The sequence below is a fragment of the Palaemon carinicauda genome, chromosome 4 (assembly GCF_036898095.1).
Source record: "Palaemon carinicauda isolate YSFRI2023 chromosome 4, ASM3689809v2, whole genome shotgun sequence".
Taxonomy (NCBI): domain Eukaryota; kingdom Metazoa; phylum Arthropoda; class Malacostraca; order Decapoda; family Palaemonidae; genus Palaemon; species Palaemon carinicauda.
In genome coordinates, this window is record NC_090728.1 from 52,710,262 (window position 1) to 52,726,686 (window position 16,425).

Sequence of the window (16,425 nt, forward strand, 5' to 3'; positions counted from 1 at the left end):
ACAAAGATAACCTTCCTTCGTATTTCATAATTAACTGTGATAATTGGAACTCATTTGATTAATGAAATTAGAGTTAGGAAATTGGTGCTGATAATTAAAGCTACCCCAACTTTTGACAGTTAAATTACAGATGAAATAAAAGACAAAACGGTTAAGCACTTATGTAAATGAATAGTGTATACATAAATAGATAAAAATATTTCAGAAGTACGTACTTCTTTTGGTGATCATTAAATGCCAACCAAACAGTATTCTGGTTATCTGAATTTAATTTGTTATACCCAAAAAATATAACAGTCTCTGTTATTGCGAGGTTCTACTGTTAAGGAAAACTATTAGTATAGACAACCAGTGATGATTTTTAAGGATACTTTCCTATACTGGCTTGTGGTAATGTTATTAGTGGTAACATTTCATAGACATTGAATAGGTAAAAGTGAAATTGATATTTTACTGTATTGCTTTCATCTCATGTAATGTCTAAATCGGTGTTCACTGACTATATGGCAACAAACCCATTAACACATTCATTATTACACATCCTGTTCTGGGAATGCATGATGTTTAAGTCTTACAAGACTGGAAGTAAATACCTGATGTTTCATATTTACTTGTAAGTTTTAGTGTAAGTTTTTAAATAGACATTAAGTAATCTAATTCTGTGGTTCAGCTCAATGAGAACCAAGCACACTGGGTATGGTTGAATAGCTATTTTCACTAATTCATCTCACTGCTAGTAGAATGTGTTTTCAGTATAGTTAATGCATGGGGTAATTTGACATGCTTATGCTTATAATGCTGTGCTAATTACTTACACAGTGGTTGCTTTTTACTGGTCCAAGTGATTATGGTGTGTCTTAGGTTAGTTTAGTAGTAGTATCTAGCTTTCATGTTGGTTATGTATTTAGAAATTCTAATCTAATTAATAAATTTCTCAAAACTAATCACTTGCATTAATTTTTTCTCAAATGTATTGTAGATATATCTTGTATTTTGTATTTATCAAAACAAAGTATGACTTATAATCTTCAATAACTTCTACATTTTGTTTGACAATTTAGTTGCATTTATGCATACAGTATCTTAAATCTCTTTGTATCTTCTATGAAAGTATTATTCAATAATTGTATCTTTGAAGTCTCTTCATATCACTAAATATCACTTGTTAGATCTTCTCTCTTTTATACTTTGAAATAGTTCTTTAGAGGTTTGTATAATTTATCTGACTAGTATCTATTTATTGTTATGGTAGTTGGAAGTAGCAGATCGTCAGTTGCGCTCCAATCGCCAGTTCCTTGATGAGCAGGCAATTGAGAGAGAAAAAGAAAGGGAGGAGATGCAGAAAGAAAATGAAAACTTTGCGGCACAGTTGCGGGACAAAAATAACTTGCAACTTCAGCATGAGAACTTGTCAAATAAGGTATGTTATATAGAAGGTGAATTTTGATGAATTTTTTTTTTTTTTTTTGTGGTGGCATTTAACCATTTCACTGTGGTTGCCAGACAATAATTAGCAAAAAAAGGATCTTATGAAATTCAGGCAGTTGTAAATTATTGCCAAATTAAATGAATATCAAAGTAATTATTTTACCTTGACTGAACTTGAGAAAGTACATACTTAAATAAGTGTGCTTTGTAAGAATCTCCCTGCAGTAAACCACAGAGAATAGGTTGTAGTAAGGTTTGTCTGCTTGGTAATTCAACATGTGATTACGATACTTGCAACTCTGTAACTTTCAATTTCGGTGTACCATTGTTGCTTGCATGATGTTATAATCTTTCTATCTTGATATTATCCAACTATTTCTGACGTTACAGTGCTTTTTGTTATTTCTTTTGTTTGCTATCAAAACTTGAAAATGATTAAAAACTATGCTCCTTGATTAACACTTTCTCTGAAGTTTGATTAAAGTATGTAAATAAATTTTTTAAACAAATGTTAGGGTGAAAATATTGTATATATAAGGCAAGAGGGAAAACTGCTGATATCATGACTGAATAGTCAGTTGAATGCGGATTATTATCAAAACTATTTTGTTCAAGTTTTTGATGTCCCTTCAGATCAAGCAACTTCTCTCATACTGCATTAAATTGCTGTCGCAAAAAGCTACTCTTGGTTTTATTGTAGACCGTAAATATTTTGAAATAAATCGGTTGCCAAAACTCCATCATTATAGCACAGTGTAGCTTTCTTGCTTTTGTGAATTATCTCCCGTTTTCACTGCAGTAAAAGGTTGAGCTATTGTATATTTTATAGAAGGTTCTAATTTAGTGATAATTGCTCCTATATCTTTCTCTTTTTTGACAGCCGTTTCATTGTTATGTAAACTCAAATTAACATTTTAATTTTATAACCTAAATTCATAGATAGATTATCAAAGTTAAACTATGTTATTTTAACTGACAATTTGTCTATTTTTTCCAGTAAATTTTGCTGCTGTTTGATCACTTTTCCACTATCAGCAATAAAGCTCAATTTTGCTAGTTAGCCAAAAGTATTTGTTTTTTATGTATATAAAACAAAGCAAAGGATAAAAAATAAGGCCAACTATTTTTAACTTTTTACCAACAGGAGACAACAATTCCTGTTTTATGTTACTCAGCTGGTCTCCTACTTCTAATACTTCTATAAATTTTCATTGCTTTACCCTGACAAGTGTCAACAGTCACAACCCCTAAATATACTTTAGTTTAGAAATTTCTACAACTCTTAAAGGTTGCTTATGAATAGCAAAGACAAGGGACCGAACATTGTTCTGAAGACTGACCATATATACATATAAGAAGTGCCGAAGTCTCCTCTATACTAAAGCTAGGGCCAGGGAGGGCCAGGTGTTTAATCAGTATGTAGAGCATTAGGTTCCCCCTAAAACTCATATCCATTGCTCATAGGGTTAGTTAATTTGTGAACACAAGTTAAATCGTTTTTTAGTTGAGAGTTGGGCTATAACTACAGGTCTATGAAATCTTGAGGTAGTGCTCTCCACCCACGCTTAACTGCTGCCTGAAAAGATAGATTAATCCTTCAGTTATTGTGGGTTTTCCGTTCCAGGCATTCCCACGATAGCTGAAAAAATACAATCTTGTATATTTTTTCACTTTTTAAAATTTTTCATATTTTTTATTTTCTTCATAAATTTAAGCGTTTATAAAACATCTGAACACTCTTATAAACCTGTTATGCTCTCTTCAAACATTTTTTTCAATATTTAACTTAGCCGGTGATTATATAGCTGCAACTCTGTTGCCCGACAGACAACTCTACGGTAAAAACTCGCCAGCGATCGCTACACAGGTTGCGGGTGTGCCCAACAGCGCCATCTGTCGTCCAGATACCCAGTACTCAATGTAAACAAAGACTCAATTTTCTCTCTGTCGAGCTATCGACAAGACGTACTTACTCGCTGTTGCTAAACTGGAGTTTTTCACATCTATTTGGTGAAGTACTATATTCTAGTTTTGAGCTTTTGCTATGCAGGTGTTTTATCTTCATCTTAAATCTTGAACTCGTTTGGATAGATTTAATTATGGTGACAAAGAGAGTATGGACTTTCTTTCACTTTTAAATGGCCGACCCTTCCCTTAGACGGAAGTGTGTTTAGGCTTTTAGTAATTATCTTATCACGTTATAGATCTATATATTTTATATCTCTCCGCCTTTATTAGGCCTCTTCGATTAACTTTCCATTTATTATAAACATATAAAAATAAATTTTAATGTTTTGTTTATATGCGACCTTTCCTAAGAGTTGGCGGTCCTAACTTGGAACCGAAGTTAATCAACGTTGAGCCCTTTATATCGTAATTAGCTTTTAAAGAGCTAAGGATTTAAACCTTTTTAAATGTAATATTTTATGAAAGAATTTCTTTGATAGTCTTCGTACTGTTTTCAAAGATGAACTAACGTTTAGTTTATTTATGCTAAGCAGTTGTTGACGTTCAGGACGTTCAACATGCGCTCTATCGTTACGATAGAGAGAGAGTGTATCACGGTTTCACTTTGCAGTAAGAGTAAATCGATTCTGACGTTTTTTTCATTCTTTCTTAGCTTAAATGTTTTAAATTCTATTTTAAAGGAACTTTTTATTTGAAAAACCTTTCAGTTTTTTCCTTTAGTCAAATAACATGTTTTTTTGACGAAATATAATTGGGCTCTTCTCTTAGGTGCGAAATCAAGAGACAAATAGAGAGAGAGAGATAGAGACGGAGGGAGAGAGAGGAGAGAAAACGTTCCGTTCAAGCGGGTAACGTTGTTCTCGAGTTACTCTCGTCCCTAGTCGCTGTACGGGGAGGAAGGATAAAACGTTTTTAGTTTTTTATTCTCGTCCCCAGGCTATGTGCGGTGAGAGATTGAAAACGTAGTTATATGAACTAGTGTTTAGTCTCTTTCCCAGCCACTGATTTTTTTATCTTAAAATATGTTTTCTGTTTTTTGCTGGTATTAATGAGCTTGCATTATACGACTGATTTCGCAATTACTACCTTTTAATGAAGGGTAGAATTGCGTGTTTCAGGTAGAAATCAGTAAAAGTTTCGATTTCAGTGAAATAAGTGCAAAACAGAAAATCGAAGTGATAAAGTGATATGCGCAAAGTGTTACAGTGTTGCGTCCGAGGGTTCGTCTGTTCGTGCCTGTCGTTCACCTAGTCCGGGACCTCTTGCATGCTCCCAAGCCCAGGGGAGAAGTAATGTCAAACGACTTATGGGTTCGAGAGGCCTTGATCAACGAACAGACGTTTTCCCTCTATGGTATCGGGTGTATCTTACCAAGATCTCCCCTACCATAAGACGAGAGAGACGTTGTTTCTCCTCGTCATCCGAAGGCTTTTCGCATAAGAAACCTGTCACAAGGTTTCGAAGCCCTTAAGCGAAAGTCAGTCCTTTCAGGACAGGTCCAGCATCCTGATTACAACCATTAGGGCAGCTCTGACCCTATGCAGTCATCGGATAACTGCTCGCCGCCTAACAAAAGCGTAACACAGACTCCGAGAGTCTTTTTTTGTTGGCAAAGTGTTGCGGTCACAGACGTTACCCTCGTCTCTTACCACAACCATTTCCGTTGATCCTTAATGGGTTGTATGGCAAGACATGCAGTATATGCTTGCCTCCCTTATGGAAGACTATTCTGCCGATTAGTCCGTTGAGTCTAGCCGTTTATCTCATCGATATCCTGGCTTTCAGCCAACCTAACGTTCCTTTGTGCTTACTGTTGACGTTGGCGTAGCTTAGTCACGTCAGTCAGGTTGTTGAGAACCACACTCGATGCGGTCTCGTGTGGTTTTTCAGCCGCATTTGGACGTTAGGCCACTTGCTGATGCTCCTGTTGACGTTCAAGACGTTCACTAACAATCGGAGTTGACTTGTTTTGACGTTGTGCGTCAACCTCCGCATTCTAGAGTTGTTTTGACGGCTCAGTCTAGGCAGTCAAAGCAGTCTCGAGTGGACGCTGTGCGTCCTCACGCACCTGTTGTGGTTGACAGTTCAGTTGTTGACAGTTCACAGACTGTCAAGCAGTTACATGACGTTGCGTTCTGGTCCGCTACTAATGCACCAGTGACTGTGGACTCTGCTTGTAAAGCATTGCCACCACGGTAGGTCTCTCCCTTGCTTGAGACTCAGCTTTTATCGGACAAGGTTCCTGTAGATGAGGAAGTTGCTGTTCCCCCTCCTACTGATATTCCCTTGAGGACTCTGTCAGATGGAGAGGAGCCTAAAGCTGCTTAGCCCCCTATGGACTTTAATTAAATCATGATGATTTTTTTAAGGATCTTTGTCCGGATCTTTTTGTAACTGCTGCTCCTCGTTCGCCTAAACGTCAGAGCTTACACTAGGCCTAGCTACTTCGAAGCCGTTGTTTTTAAGCTAGTGCTCTCTCGCTCTCCTAGAGATACGTTGGCTAGGCGACTGGTTTTTCACCAGGAGGAGTTTGGGGGATACAGCCTTTGCTTTCCCTTCTTTTAAACTGGTTTATAGAGCGAGAGTCTGATATGACAAGAGAGAAGTTCTCGGCTTGGGAGTTCATGCCTCTGCCCAGATAGACTTCTCAATTCTCGTAGCCTCTCCCTGGCGCCTGGCCAGGAGACGCTCCAAGTTTTTTACAGGTCAACCTCACAGCTGTTTTCGAGCCTTTGAAGTTTTGCTGTACAATTATGTCATGCATAACAAGGCTTTCAGGGATGGAAAGCGGTACCTCCTCAGTCGCTAACCCCGTCTGTTGCCGCACCTGCTCCCGTAGACCCTAATGGGCTTTGCTGCAAGACATGCAGTCAAAGCTTGCGTCCTTGATAGAGGACTTTAATGCGGAGAAGGTTGCTACCGTACCTTCTGGCCAACAACCTTCCAACCGGTCGGTTGTGCGACCTGTTGATGCTGAGGTAACCTACTCGCGTCTGCCAGTTGAGGTGGTTCCTCCACCGATGCGACCCAGTGTGGGTTGCCAGCCGCACGTTGACGTTAAGCGACGCTCGGAGGTGGTTGTTGACGTTCAGGACGTTCAACAACCAGCAGAGGTGACTTGTTTTGACGCAGTGCGTCAACCTCAGCAACCCGGTAGGGTGTTGACTGCACAACCCAGACGGTCTAGACAGTCTCGGGTTGAGGCTGTGCTTCCTCGCGCACCCATGGTTGTTGACAGTTCACAGACTGTGCAGCAGTTCCATGATGTTGTGTCCGGCTCCGTCACGCATGCACCAGTGCGACCGGACTCAGCGAGCCAGACGTTGCCCACTCCGTTGCCGTTTCCTCATCAGTTTTCGGATGAGGAACCCTCTGATGAGGACGTTGCTGAACAACAAGACGATCAGCCCCCAGAATAGATCAAGCCCTGCTATCCATCCAGAAGATGCTGAAGAAGGAACGCTGCTCAGTCAGGCTGTGGATGAGTCTGGTAGGGACGCTGTCATCCGTGGAACATTTTGTGTCACTAGGAAGACTACACCTCCGTCCTCTTCAATACCATCTAGCTTTTCACTGGAAAAAGGACAAGACGCTAGAAGCGGTCTCGATCCCGGTTTCCGAAAAGATAAAGTCTTGTCTGACTTGGTGGAAGGACAATATCAACCTAAGAGAGGGTCTTCCCCTGGCTGTTCAGACTCCCAACCACGTTCTCTTCTCGGACGCATCGGACGTGGGCTGGGGCGCGACACTAGACGGTCGGGAATGCTCAGGACTGTGGAACTCGAGTCAGAGGAGCATGCATATCAACTGCAAGGAGCTGTTGGCAGTACATCTGGCCTTGAAAAGCTTCAAGTCTCTCCTTCGAGGCAAAGTGGTGGAAGTTAACTCGGACATCACCACGGCCTTGGCGTACATCTCCAAACAAGGAGGTACCCACTCACTGACGTTGTACGAGATCGCAGGGACCTGCTCATCTGGTCAAAAGGTCAAGACATCTCCCTAGTAACGAGGTTCATCCAAGGCGACTTGAACGTCATAGCAGATTGTCTCAGTCGGAAAGGGCAAGTAATTCCAACCGAATGGACCCTCCACAAGGATGTGTGCAAGAGACTTTGGGCCACTTGGGGTAAAACCATCCATAGATCTCTTTGCAACCTCGCTGACCAAGAGGCTTCCAATCTATTGCTCTCCAGTCCCGGACCCAGCAGCAATACATATAGATGCCTTCCTCCTAGATTGGTCACATCTGGATCTCTACGCATTCCCACCGTTCAAGATTGTCAACAAGGTACTGCAGAAGTTCGCCTCTCACGAAGGGACAAGGTTGACGTTAGTTGCTTCCCTCTGGCCCGCGAGAGAATGGTTCACCGAGATACTTCGATGGTTAGTAGACGTTCCCAGTAGTCTTCCTCTAAGGGTAGACCTTCTACGTCAGCCACACGTAAAGAAGGTACTCCAAAGCCTCCACGCTCTTCGTCTGACTGCCTTCAGACTATCGAAAGACTCTCGAGAGCTAGAGGCTTTTCGAAGGAAGCAGCCAGTGCGATTGCTAGAGCAAGGAGAGCGTCTTCCATTAGAGTCTACCAATCGAAGTGGGAAGTCTTCCGAGATTGGTGCAAGTCAGTTTCTGTATCCTCGACCAGTACCTCTGTAGCTCAAGTAGCTGTTTTTCTCTTATACCTGAGAAAAGGACGATCCCTTTCAGCTCCCACTATCAAGGGCTACAGAAGCATGTTGGCATCGGTCTTCCGGCATAGAGGCTTAGATCTTTCCAAACATAAAGATCTGCAAGACCTCCTTAAGTCTTATGAGACCACCAAGGAGCGTCGTTTGGCTACCCCTGGATGGAATTTAGACGTGGTACTAAGATTCTTCATGTCAGACAGGTTGGAGCCGTTACAATCAGCCTCCCTGAAAGATCTCACTCTTAAGACTCTATTCCTGGTATGCTTAGCCTCGGCTAAAAGAGTCAGTGAGATTCATGCCTTCAGCAAGAACATCGGATTTTCGTCAGAAAAAGCCACTTGTTCGCTACAACTTGGTTTTCTTGCCAAAAATGAGCTGCCTTCTCGGCCTTGGCCTAAATCTTTCGATATCCCCAGCTTATCGGAGATCGTAGGCAATGAACTAGAAAGAGTCTTATGCCCTGTTAGAGCTCTTAAGTTCTATTTAAAGCGTACTAAACCTTTACAAGGCCAATCTGAAGCTTTATGGTGTTCAGTTAAGAAACCATCCTTGCCTATGTCAAAGAATGCTTGGTCAGACTTTATCAGATTGTTAATACGAGAAGCTCATTCACATCTGAGTGAGGAAGACCGAACTTTGCTTAAGGTGAAGACGCACGAAGTTAGAGCTGTAACAACTTCCGTGGCCTTTAAGCAAAATATATCTCTGCAAAGTATAATGGACGCAACCTATTGGAGAAGCAAGTCAGTGTTCGCGTCATTTTACTTGAAAGATGTCCAGTCTCTTTACAAGAACTGCTACACACTGGGACCATTCGTAGCAGCGAGTGCAGTAGTGGGTGAGGGCTCAACCACTACAATTCCCTAATTCCTTATCCTTTTAATCTGTCTCTTGAAATGTTGTTTTATTATGGGTTGTCCGGAAGGCTAAGAAGCCTTTCGCATCCTGGTTGATTTGGCGGGTGGTCAAAGTCATTTCTTGAGAGCGCCTAGATTAGGGGTTTGATGAGGTCCTGTTGTATGGGTTGCAACCCTTGATACTTCAGATCCTAGGGGTCGATCAGCATCCTAAGAGGATCGCGAGGCTCCGTAAGGAAGACGTACTTAAAAGGCAGAGTAATTGTTCAAGTCGACTTCCTTACCAGGTACCTATTTATTTTGTTTTTGTTATTTGGATAACTTCTAAAATGAAATAAAAACTCTTAGCTCATAAAAGTGTAAACATATATTGCTGGTCTCTACCCACCCCCCTGGGTGTGAATCAGCTATATAATCACCGGCTAAGTTAAATATTGAAAAAAGGGATTTTGACGAAGGAAAAATCTATTTCTGGGCGAGAGACCTGTGCCGCCCAGTGAAATACTCCTAGAGCACTATTTCTAAGGAATATAACTGCTATATATTACCAGAGAAAAAGAGCATAGGAATGCCAGGTTGAACCCAGCTCGCTCACCTATATAAGGTGTCGGTATAAAATACTGGGGCGTGATAATTCACAACCAGAGGTCTCGCACTATTTAGATATCTCCTCTTCAAAATCCCCGCCACAGCGAGGTGCCGATCAACACTACTACCACTAACCCAACCCACGCCAGTGACGTCACTCCTCATAGCACCCAAGGTTTGGGGCCCATGTTGGGAGGGAAGTCAAGGGAGGGTTCACTGGGCGGCACAGGTCTCTCGCCCAGAAATAGATTTTTCCTTCGTCAAAATCCCTTTTCTGGGCTCCGACCTGTGCCGCCCAGTGAAATAGTACCAGAGAAATGGTCCCAAATCTTGGAACAATACCTGAGGAAGTAAAATAAAATCCAAAATAACAGGTAAGAGGATAGCAAGACATAGTTGATTAAGGTTCACTATGTTCAGGAGAAATCACATTCCCTGCTGCCACTGTAGCAAATATAAGGCTTCCAGAGGTTTTAAGCAGTGGCATTTAAATACTGTTGGAGACTTCCGGCCTGTATATTTAGTAAGTCCAGTGAAGTTCATAGTAATTAACTGAGGTAGCTACAGCTCATATATCATGGACGTGAGGGAGTGATGTGGGAATGATTCTAGGTAGCCCGTTAATGAAATGCAGAATCTTCTGTCTGAGTCCTTTCAGGATGATGGTTCTTCACCTTCTCTAATGGGTAAGGGCCCCGAGGACTGAACGGGAGATATGTTTAAGTAGGCTTCCAGAGTGTTTACTGGACATAAAGATGGGTCCTGCGGAAGTGGGACAATCTTCCAGGGGAACCGTCTGTCCTGGGGGTCCTCATTTTCGCTAAAAATCTTTTGTCAGGGGAAAGGAGTACTTCCCTTGACGAGAGAAATTCAATATGACCTGGATCTCTAGACAAGGCTGAAAGTTCTGATATTCTGGCGCCAGAAGTCAGGTTCATTAAGAACAAGGATTTCCTAACCAATGGAATATAATGGCAAGTCTCGTTAAGAGTGTCTGAAGCCAACTTAAGTACGTCATTCAGAAACCAGGAAACTGAGCTAGGGTGAGTTGATGGTTTCAATCTGGCGCAGGTTCTCGGGATGGATGAGAAGTATGAATCTGTAAGGGCAATATTAAAGCCAATTGTAAAACCTTCAAGGCTGACTTAATTTGTGGTAATAGTACAAGTCGCTAAGTCTGATTCAAATAAAATTCTGAAGAAGGTTACTGTCAGATTCATAGTCATCGTCTCAACCTTTGAGTCCTTTAAAAACTGGCAAGTTTCATAACAGCCGAATCATACTGTCGAAGGGTGGATCCCCTCTTATCTGATTCTAAAAATAACGTATTTGAGGATCAATATCTGCACCTCTTGAGCTGCAAATTTCATAAAGTCCAGAAAGGTAGGGCATTCTGAATTTGAGGAAGCTAACACACAGCGAGTTGTACTGCTTGTGTTAGTATTGGATTGGGGATCTGTCGAGGTGGAGACCCAGTTCCACCAGAAGGGGAAACCCGTTGTGCTTGGGCCAGATGGGGGCTACTAGAGCAGCTTGGCCTTTGAAAGTCCTGAGCTTGTCTAACACTTTCATCGACAGATTTATTGGTGGGAATAGGTAAATTCTCTCCCAAGTGTTCCAGACTAATGATATTGCGTCTGTGGCGTAAGCCCGAGGATCCGGGCTGGGAGCTACGTAGCACTCTAGTTTGTAGTTGGACTTTGTTGCAAACAGATCTATCTGGAGATCCGGAACCTGAGAAAGAATCCAACTGAAGGACATTGGGTCTAGTGACCACTCCGACTCCAGCGGAGTTGTCCTCGAAAGTGCGTCCGCCACTATCTATCTAGAAGAAACCTGATATGTTGGTTTTTGGCAGGAGCCGGTTGCTTAAGGTCAAAAATAGCGCCATGGCCTCTAAAACATTGATATGAAGTTGGCGGAATATTGTCGACCATAGTCCCAGGACTTTCTTGTACTGAGAGTATCCCCCCCCCCCCCCCCCCCCCCGCCTGTTAGGGAGGCGTCTGTGTAAATGACGAGCTTGGGGGTGGATATTGTAAGGAAACGGATTTGCCAGATTTTGACCTTTGTCCATGGTTGAAGTCTTTTCTTCAGAATTGGTTGGAGTCGAGCCCTTTGTCTCGATATTACTCGTTTTCCTGGAGCACCATACTCGGCTTATATCTTTCAGTCTGGCCTTCAGTAGTATATCTGTTACTGAGGCAAACTGGAGGGCACCCAGGATTCTCTCTTGATTTCTTCTGGAAGACAATTTGTCTTTGAGAAAACGTATTGTGTTTTGCTATATCGTTCCTCTTGGCTGTTTGGAGACAGAGTGTGGGAGCATAGAACCCATTGAATCCTAACCATTGAAACTTGTCCTCGGGACCAAACGAGATTTCTCGAAGTTGATTTGGAACCAAAACTGTTGTAAGAGATTATCACTCTGTAGTTGCTGTGAGGCAGTTTGCCTAGTTGAAGCCTAGAAACGGACGAAAATGCCTTGCTTTCGGAGCATGATAGCAAACGTCTGCAAGATCCATAGAGGAGGTGACGGCCCCACAGAGAAGCAAGGGCCGCACCTGAGAGATGGTCAGCAAGTGAAACTTGTCGCATTAAATGTAAGAATTCAGAAGCGACAGGACTAGGATTACTCTTCGCTATTCTGAGTCTTTCTTTGGCCCGCTGAACAAGTGATCCTGAAATGACAAACGATTTACTTTCTTTATTGCTTCCTTTTGCAATAAATCGTTTTCATATAAGACTAGCTCTTCCGTTGGATGTTGATGAAAACTGGTTGGTGGAGGGGGCCTTTCTATCCAACTCCACCCCAGACCTTTGGAAATTATACTGAAAGCCCAAATGTTGAACGTTCAACGGTTCCGGAAGATGTAAAGTCCTACCCCTACCTGAGAACTCACAATGATTTGCTGCGGATTTACCTCCTCGGCCTCGAGAGTAGCTGTTGCGAAAAGTTCCTCTCGAGCTAGCGCCTCTGGGGCGCTGGTAACCCTGGAAAGCACCCTGAGTTTCAAAGGTGGGCCTAAGGGCTGGGGAAGTAGCATAGGAGGTAGTTGCTACTTGGGACTGAGGAACCAGCACGTATTGCTGTTGGGGTTGACCCTTCGAAGTGAAAGGTTGACTCCCTTGTGCCACCGGGATGGTTTGAACCACCTGTTGGGACCGCCGGTTTGGAAGGAATGGAAAGATCTCAGACTCTTTCTACCTCGAGATTGGTTGCTGGCCGGTTCGAACTTGTGCTTGGGGACTAAGCCCATTGAACCTTGAGGCTCTGATTGACCCTAGCAGCTCCAGACTGGGGCTTTAATGAGCTTGTTAGGCTCATGTCTGATAGTGGCCTCAGACAAGACATGCCTACAGCAACGACGTCTGGCCGCAAAGAAGTCGTAGGAATCAGACAGTAAGGTTTGAAGTAATGACTTCGTCAAGACCTTAAAAGGTGGTTCTTCTTCATACATTAAAGAGGTCTTTTCTGCCATTGTAGCCGAGTTGATAGGTCTACTCAGGCACATACAGGCTTCGAGCTCGAGGCATATCAGGGATTCCGGAAGCCTGGGTAGCCACTCACTGAACTGAATGGGAGCACAGTCAGCACTTAATTTACCCGATGTGAAGGTCGCCGGGGCGTTAGTCCAGCAATCGTGATCCCCCAGGGACAGGAGGGGGGTCGGATGCGTTTCCTTCAGCTGCGGTAACGGCTTGTCCTCGTTTATTGCCTGCTGAGCAAGGTCCGATATCTTAGTGACACACGGAGTAGGGGTTTACTCCTCCACTAGAAACATCGTGTACGGGCTCTTGTGAGGTGTTAACGTAGTGTTAACACACTCCCACTCGTTTAAGGGCCGGACCCAGGTGGACTGAGCCTGCCCCTTTGGGTACATTTTTGTTTCTTTGGGGACCTTGTCAAACCTTACGAGTGTCTCCTCGGTAAGGCATGTGAAACCAGAGAGAGGGAACTGTAGACCCGGCGGGTAGAATTCAAAATCTTCTACAGTCCGGGTGCCAAACCCTTTGATGGTTAACATACCATCTTTGAAGGGAGAGCGCAATAATAAAATAAATTTTTGAATATACTTACCCGGTGATTATAAATTAAATGACCCTCCCTTCCTCCCCAATAGAGACGCAGTGGGACGAGGAGAAAATTGAGTCTTTGTTTACATTGAGTACTGGGTATCTGGACGACAGATGGCGCTGTTGGGCACACCCGCAACCTGTGTAGCGATCGCTGGCGAGTTTTTACCGTAGAGTTGTCTGTCGGGCAACAGAGTTGCAGCTATATAATCACCGGGTAAGTGTATTCAAAAATTTATTTTATTATCAAAATAACATTTTAAGCGAAAAAATTATTTTTACTGTAGACATCCTTACATTTGCATAAATGAAAAAATTTACATCAGAACACTCATTAATGTATTTACTGCCCTGCCAATTTTGGAGGTAAATTGTATTTTCCTTAACTATACAAACTTTAGTCCCTTAATCCTACTTTCCAACCATCACCAACCCCTAAGTAAGTTCCAGCTGCATCAGAGTTGTCAGTTGCTTCCCTGCTAATTATCGGGCAACTACTGGCTAGTTGTTTGACATCTTGTTAAACCTTTTAACTGCCGTTTTCCAGCCTGCACTAATATCATTCTCCTATGTAAAGGACTCAGGCTTGTGAGGTTAAAGAAAAATACAAGTTACTGTACCTCCAAATTTGTCATATTGTATTTAAAATCTCACTATTCATCTAAATAACACATTTGTAATATTTTCTACACTTTTTCAGTACAGGTTTTACAACATTTACCAAAGATGGAAAACTATATAACATTAGAAAGCATATTTTTTCATCGAAACTGTGAAAAGTACATATTGACTTTTGCAATTACCATATTCTGGTAAATACCACTCTTGTAACACTATTTTTTTTTAAATGCTGCTTCATTTATATTCTTTTGTTTTTATATTTTTATGTTATAGCGTTACTATAATTTTTTCTAATAACACTAAAATTTTTTAATATTTTAAGTGAGACCTAAACGAAATCTCCAATGTAAACGGTAAAGTCACGTTTACTATTTGAATGAAGTTCGTTTATGTAATTCTGGTTTTACAAATGAAAAAAACTTTACTTAGTTTTATTTTATGATTTAGACGTACAAGAACTGTACGTAGTATATCAAAATTTACATCAGTATGAATAAAATTTGTTAGCTAAATGGCAAACGTAAATTCACCGTTTCTATGATAGCTTTTGCTCTCAGGTTAATTAAGTGAAAGCATTTACACAAAATTAAATTTTTTTTCAGTTTTTAGGTACTGTAATTCTACAGTACTGGTATATAAATTTAGGAAATACAGTATTTAGGGTTGTAAAATTTAGATCTCTTAGCTTCAAAAAAGAACACCTCCAAAATGAGCTTTCTAGCCTAAAAACTTATAGTGCTAGAGCGCTTACAAAAAAGCCAGCTGTAGTGAACGACACCTCGTAGTAACGGGGAATTTTGAGGAGGGAGAAGTCTAATTGGAGAAGGATCTCTGGTAGTGATATCACTCGCCCCAGTTTTAATACAGACACCCTTTAGGGGTGAGCGAGCTGGATATTTTCCTAGCATTCCATGCAAATTTTTTCTCTGGTATATTTAGCAGTATTTATACCTTTGAAATGGTGCTTTAAGGAGCATTTCATGGAGTGACACAGGGTGAGCCCAGGAAAGCATTTTTCGCTACCCAAAATTAGCTTGCACTCAAGGATAAAAATTTATACTATCGCTTGGCGTCAGGAGAGTTAAGGAAGCTTTCTATGGATGATTTTGATATTCTTTTGACTGTAAATATGAAACAGAACTTCAGTATTCATTATGGTCAATAAATAAACCCATAATTTTAGAGATCATCCTGTTGAATTAAATTACCTGAAAAATAACTTTATAGGGGAACCTATATTTGTTAATACAAATTGTGATTTTACATGAACTACGGTCATTTTAACAAAGAATATTTAAGATATTTTTACAATTCATCATTCATTATAACTTGTCTGATATGGAGTGGTAGTATTTCACTTTATTTTTCTTCCTTGTTGCAAAATGCATTTCTATCATTCTGAGGAAATATTTTGAACATAATCCTTGTGGCTTGGAAGAAAAAAGCTCTCTTTCTTTCTATTTTTTCCTTTGCTTATTTTGCTTATATGTGGATTATTTGCTTCAGTAAATTTTTCAGTTAGTATATCTAAGGGGATGCAAAATCTAGTTGGATTTTTTTAAGTACACTTCTAACAGTTTACCACAAGCTTTACTTATGTCATTGTTTGGGGTGTAGTATGGGCTTTAGCATTTCTTGTTATAAAGTATATCTCTATATTTGGTAAATGAAAAATGTGTCAGGATAGAAGATAAAAAGAAAAAAAATCAGTTTGGTTTTTGACTGGTCATCCTGTTTGGTTTTCCCTTTTTGTGTATTTGATTTTGCAATTTTGACCTCAAGCTATTTGCAGAAGCCATGAAGGACTGGTTTTGACAAGAAAAAAATTTGAATTGATGAAATTGCTAAGCATAATCAGCCTTTGTGGCTAATTGAATTTCTTATGAATGTTTTATAGATAATGAACAGTAAAAATTATGTTCTTGGCTTTGAAATATACAGTACCAATCATGCTTTGTCTTGTCACACAATATCTTTATGATAGATACTGGAAGGATGATATTCAAGTTTATGAAGTTCCTACAGGTTCATTGGTGAAGATTTGCAGTTGGAACAATTGTTTTACTGGCTAGCTTGACTTCATTTGAAAAAGATACTGTAAATATATTTCCCTTTAAAAATACAATTTAAGCTACTTAAAAAGTAATGAAAAATCTTTTATTTTGGCTTATTGTGGTATCTTTGCAGACAATACTAATAT

At 40.9% G+C, this 16,425-nt stretch overlaps 1 protein-coding gene across 9 annotated transcripts in view; it reads left to right on the forward strand.

Annotated features, from left to right (window-relative positions):
- LOC137639954 (golgin subfamily A member 4-like) overlaps window positions 1–16,425 on the forward strand; it is a 190,250-nt gene that overhangs the window by 66,617 nt on the left and 107,208 nt on the right. For 8 of the 9 annotated variants that reach the window (XM_068372265.1, XM_068372272.1, XM_068372266.1 and 5 more), the window contains one exon: window positions 1,253–1,420. The exons of the other annotated variant lie outside the window; for it this stretch is intronic. In XM_068372265.1, coding sequence (XP_068228366.1) covers window positions 1,253–1,420 — 168 coding nt within the window. The remainder of the gene's footprint in view (window positions 1–1,252; window positions 1,421–16,425) is intronic. 9 annotated transcript variants of the gene reach the window in all.